Raw genomic sequence first — 4,320 nt, 5'->3', positions numbered from 1 at the left:
CCTTTTGACGGGTGACGCAGCACCTCCATCATTTTCGAATGAAGCGGCGATTGAAACTATATCTTCTCGTAGTCCGACGCCCTTTACGCAGGGGGCGAACGCAGTGCCCGATAAGGCGCCAAGTCACTGCGGATCTCGCGTTGCCTTGGAGGATGCAGATAGACACTCGCGAAAGCCTCGTTCACCATTGCAAGAGCCAGAAGAGGAAGACATAGAGCATTTGCGGCATCGTCTGAGGGAACAAGAGGTGTCGCACAAGGAAGAGCTAGCGCAACTCCGCACTAAACATTGTATGGAGGTTACACGGCTCCGTCGTGCGGCACTGGAGGCACGTCAAAAGATTTTAGATGAGGTCACTGCGCAGTTGCAGTCATCTGCTGATGTGAAGGTGAAGTTGCTTCGTGCAGAAATTGAAAGCGAGCGCCAACGAGCAGACGGCGTGCAGAAAATGTTGGAGGAGGATAAAGCTGTCATTGAACGACTGCGAGGGGAACTTGATGTAGCCAACAACAATGTGAAAACACTTCGAAAGGATCTAAGCACCAAAACGAAGACTATAGCAAAGTTAAATGACAATCTGGAAGGAACACAGCGAGAGCTCGCCGAGTGCAGGGAGGAAGTTGGTAAACATTCAAGGAACCTTGCAGAGAGTACGCGACGCGAGAAAGTTGCCATTTCACGCGAAAAAGAACAAAGAAATGCGGTGAGGCAGCTGGAAGAGCAACTGAATGAGCGGGAGCGTCGGTCGCGTGAGGAGCTTGCGCGGCTGCAGGAGGAGCTTCGCACAATGTCAGACGGCTACGAGAAGTTGATTAAAGAAGCGTCAGAAAAGCTTTCGGTCCTGGAAAAGGTGGAGCGGAAGTATCATGCCTTGAAGGAGCAGCACCGCGATGAGAAGAAGCAGAGTGAAGTTGTAACTTCGGAAACTGCTGTGCTGAAAGGAGAGAAGGAAGAGCTGGAGAGGAAAGTGGAGGAGCTGCAGGATGAATTGGAGGCGTTTCGCCTTCAAGTGGCGAGGAAGGAGCACGAACTGCGGGAAGAGCGCGTCGGACACAGTCAAATGGTCGATGAAATTGTTCAGAAGATGGAACAACAGCAGGAGAAATCCGCTCGAGAGCAAGAGGACCTGCAAAAAGCTCTTCGCAACTCTGAAGAGCGCCTCGCACGGTCCCAGCGAGCAACTGAAGGGTTGGAGCGGCAACTACAGGAGGAGCAGGCACACAGCAAGGAATTATTGCTGAAACTCGAGGAGGGAACGCTGCGGCACAAGGAGGAACTCGCCGCCACTCGCCGGTCGGCGGCCACGTATCATCAGCAATCGGAGGGGGTTATATCAAGCCTGAAACGACAGCTTCGTGAGAAAGATACCAAACTAGAGGCTCTCGCTAACGCCGCATCGGAACCACTTCACCGACTACGCAGTCAACTGGAGGATGAGCGCAGCAAACGCGCCCGCCTCGAGGAACAGTTTAACCAATATAAGCAGAAAGCAAAACTTGCACAGGAAGCGGCACTAAGGGAGATACGACGTGAGCAACAGCGAGTGTCGTCAGTAGGGCGGACGCAGCCAAAGAGTGGGCTGATGCCGCGCCCCCGTCTCTCGGGACACGAGGAGGGGGATCTAATGTTTCCTACTCCTCCCTCCGCTTCGTCTGCCTCTCCTGCCGGAACGATTGCTGTTGCCGATGTTTCGCCGATGCCCACCCCCACGTATCCTCCTCCACTGCGTGACACCGATGTGGCTGGGGGCTCAAGTCGAACACCTGTTAAAGTCGCGAACTCCGTTTCACACGCACCGCAGATGCACGATCGCCATAATGAAGGCAATACGGTTACACCACCGCAGTACGTTGGTCACCGTTCCGGTTGGGATTCCGTTGGTTCGATCTCAAATATATCTTGCAGTTCACCTCTCTGTAGTAGTCGTTTTGGTGATTTGAGGAGCGTGGATGAGTCAGTAGTAAGTGCGGGTGATGGGCGGCCCGCTGCACATGCCCTGGCGAACGGCAACGGCATGTCACCCGCAGGCCAAACCATCGACGAACGTATGGTTCAACACGAACTAGTACTGCAGGAATTTCACAAATCAGCTGCTGAAGTTTTCAGGAAAATAACGGGTAACCGTGACGAGTTCCTTGCGAGGTGCACTTCTGCAGTGCGTTCGGCATCACATCGTACTGCTGACAAGGAGCATATTTCTGTTCATGGTAATGGGGTGTTGGACTAACAGTATATTTTTTGACCTGTTTCCTTTCCCTTTACCCATGGGATGGGTGGCAATATATCGCCTACTTGCGTGTGAGCCCCCCAGGAATTGTTTCATTAGTTTAATAAGGTCTTCGATTCAATGTGTAGCCGTTCCCGCATGTGGCGGCACATGATTGCTCCGGAGTGCGCTGTGGTGAAGGCGGGTCTTCGGCACCTTTTTTTGCTGCTGTTTTTCAGGTCCCCGAATCTGTGGACTATTCTCGTCCGCTATTGCACGTGGGTTCCATGGATTAGTACCAAGTGTTGATTGGGGTATTGCAATTGTGAGGACTTTTCAAGGGAATATGTGTTTGAGGATTACTGCTGTTGGTGTGTATGTGTATGTTAGTGTGGCGATGCTCTGTTCTTAAAGTCGTCTCTTGACGGGGCGTTAGTGATACAGGATGGGCGGTGCTCACAGACATCTTAAAGAGGCTTTTGCATAGCGAAAATGTGCTTAGTGATGCATACACGCACACTTTTGTGACTGCTGATCTGCCGATGCGCGCAGTTCCGTAACTTGTACCATTGTCGAGGGGTGAAATTCCCAGGATATCCGAAAAAAAGCCGACTACAATTTTTTCTGCTCCTTCCCCTCCAATTCCTCCTATAGCACCCATATATATATTCCTATTCAGTTAACCATTAACGTTCTTGTTGGCGGCTGTGCCAGCACAATCATCAGTCAAAAGTGGGTTGAGTGTCTATCACTGGGATTATTTTTCCTTTTCCCTTTTTTCAAGTTTCCGGTAGTTTGTGTGCCTACCCGAACGTGGCTCTAGGACGAAAGTAAATACTTCTGGGCAGTCCACTTTTTATGTCTCGGGGTGGAATATTTGGTGACCCTCGCAAAAAGGGTCGTACCGCGACGGACAAATATTCCAAGAAAGAGCCTCCACAGAGCAAAAACCGCACAGAGACGAGTTCTGCAGCCAAGGTGTCAAAGAAAGCAGGAGCGCTGTATGGCCCTGTTGTTGTACACAGTTCTGGGTGTGCCAGTCGTGATTCTGCCAATGATCGTAGGGGCATTCCATTTAAAAACAAGCACGAAGAACGCGAGTACAAGAAGGCGAAACACATTCCAAAGTATGCACCAAATCCAACGGGAGGGAAAGGAGAAAACGGGGAACCAACTCCGCGCCCAAGCGGTGCCAGTAGTGCCGCGCAGCGTCGTGCTATTCGCCGCGTGAGGGATGATGATAGCGTTTTGGAACACTTCCGCACAAAACTTTCAGCGAGTACCTTTCGTCTGTTAAATGAGCAAATATATAACTCGCCTATTTCTTCTGTTGCAGAGCTGTTGCGTGATCCATCCACGTATGCTGATTACCATAATGGCTATCGCCAACAGATTCAACAGTGGCCCATCAAACCATACGATGTTATCTTGCAAGCCCTGCTTGAGGATCGTCGGGGGCGTTTTGTAGCTAATAAAGCCAAGAGCATGCCTGGGTACATTCCTTCCAGTTGGGTTATTGCAGACATGGGCTGTGGGGATGCGCAGGTAGCACAAGCACTTTGTCCAAAAGGTTACACAGTTCACTCATTTGATTTACATGCAATGAACGAATATGTAACTGTTGCTAACATCGCTCACGTCCCTCTAGAGAAAAAGTCCGTCGACATCTGCATTTTTTCTCTTAGCCTCATGTCGACTGACTACATTAAATGCCTGTACGAGGCATTTCGCATCCTCAAACCGAAGCGACTGCTGAAGATCGTCGAAGTTCGCTCGCGTGTTCCGCACCCTCGGCGTTTTGCAGAGCTTGTTGAAGGTATTGGTTTCACTTTGGATTATCACGATACTGTTGGGGATTATTTTGTAGCGTACGACTTCATTAAGTTAGATGGACAGGAGTCGGCTAATCAGCACCCAAAGTATGACCCGCAAGAGGTGCTTGTCCCGTCACTGTACAAAAAGCGGTGATAGGTACCGGTTCGTTCGTGACAACTGCGGTTTTTGCCGTGCGGAAACAAATTAAGCGGAAGATAAATAAGTATAGTACAGTGCGGGGGCAGCCAAAGAAAGCGTTTAAAAATCACTACACTGGTGATTCGGAAGGGTTGGAGACG

General features: G+C 50.5%; 2 protein-coding genes across 2 annotated transcripts; both read left to right on the top strand.

The window, feature by feature from the left end:
- Nucleotides 1-292: 292 nt before the first annotated feature.
- On the top strand, nucleotides 293-2,227 carry TEOVI_000360200 (conserved protein, unknown function; the record flags this gene model as incomplete). Its single annotated transcript, XM_067226490.1, has 1 exon — nucleotides 293-2,227. The coding sequence occupies one exon, from the start codon at nucleotides 293-295 to the stop codon at nucleotides 2,225-2,227; it is 1,935 nt and encodes a 644-aa protein (XP_067082591.1).
- An 837-nt stretch (nucleotides 2,228-3,064) lies between these two features.
- On the top strand, nucleotides 3,065-4,174 carry TEOVI_000360100 (ribosomal RNA-processing protein 8, putative; the record flags this gene model as incomplete). The annotated part of the gene is made up of 1 exon (XM_067226489.1): nucleotides 3,065-4,174. The coding sequence occupies one exon, from the start codon at nucleotides 3,065-3,067 to the stop codon at nucleotides 4,172-4,174; it is 1,110 nt and encodes a 369-aa protein (XP_067082590.1).
- Between the last annotated feature and the right edge of the window lie 146 nt (nucleotides 4,175-4,320).

The sequence above is a fragment of the Trypanosoma equiperdum genome (genome assembly GCF_001457755.1).
Source record: "Trypanosoma equiperdum strain OVI genome assembly, contig: ctg_766, whole genome shotgun sequence".
Taxonomy (NCBI): domain Eukaryota; phylum Euglenozoa; class Kinetoplastea; order Trypanosomatida; family Trypanosomatidae; genus Trypanosoma; species Trypanosoma equiperdum.
Note: the sequence above shows the minus strand (reverse complement) of the source record. Positions and strands in the feature narration are given on the sequence as shown.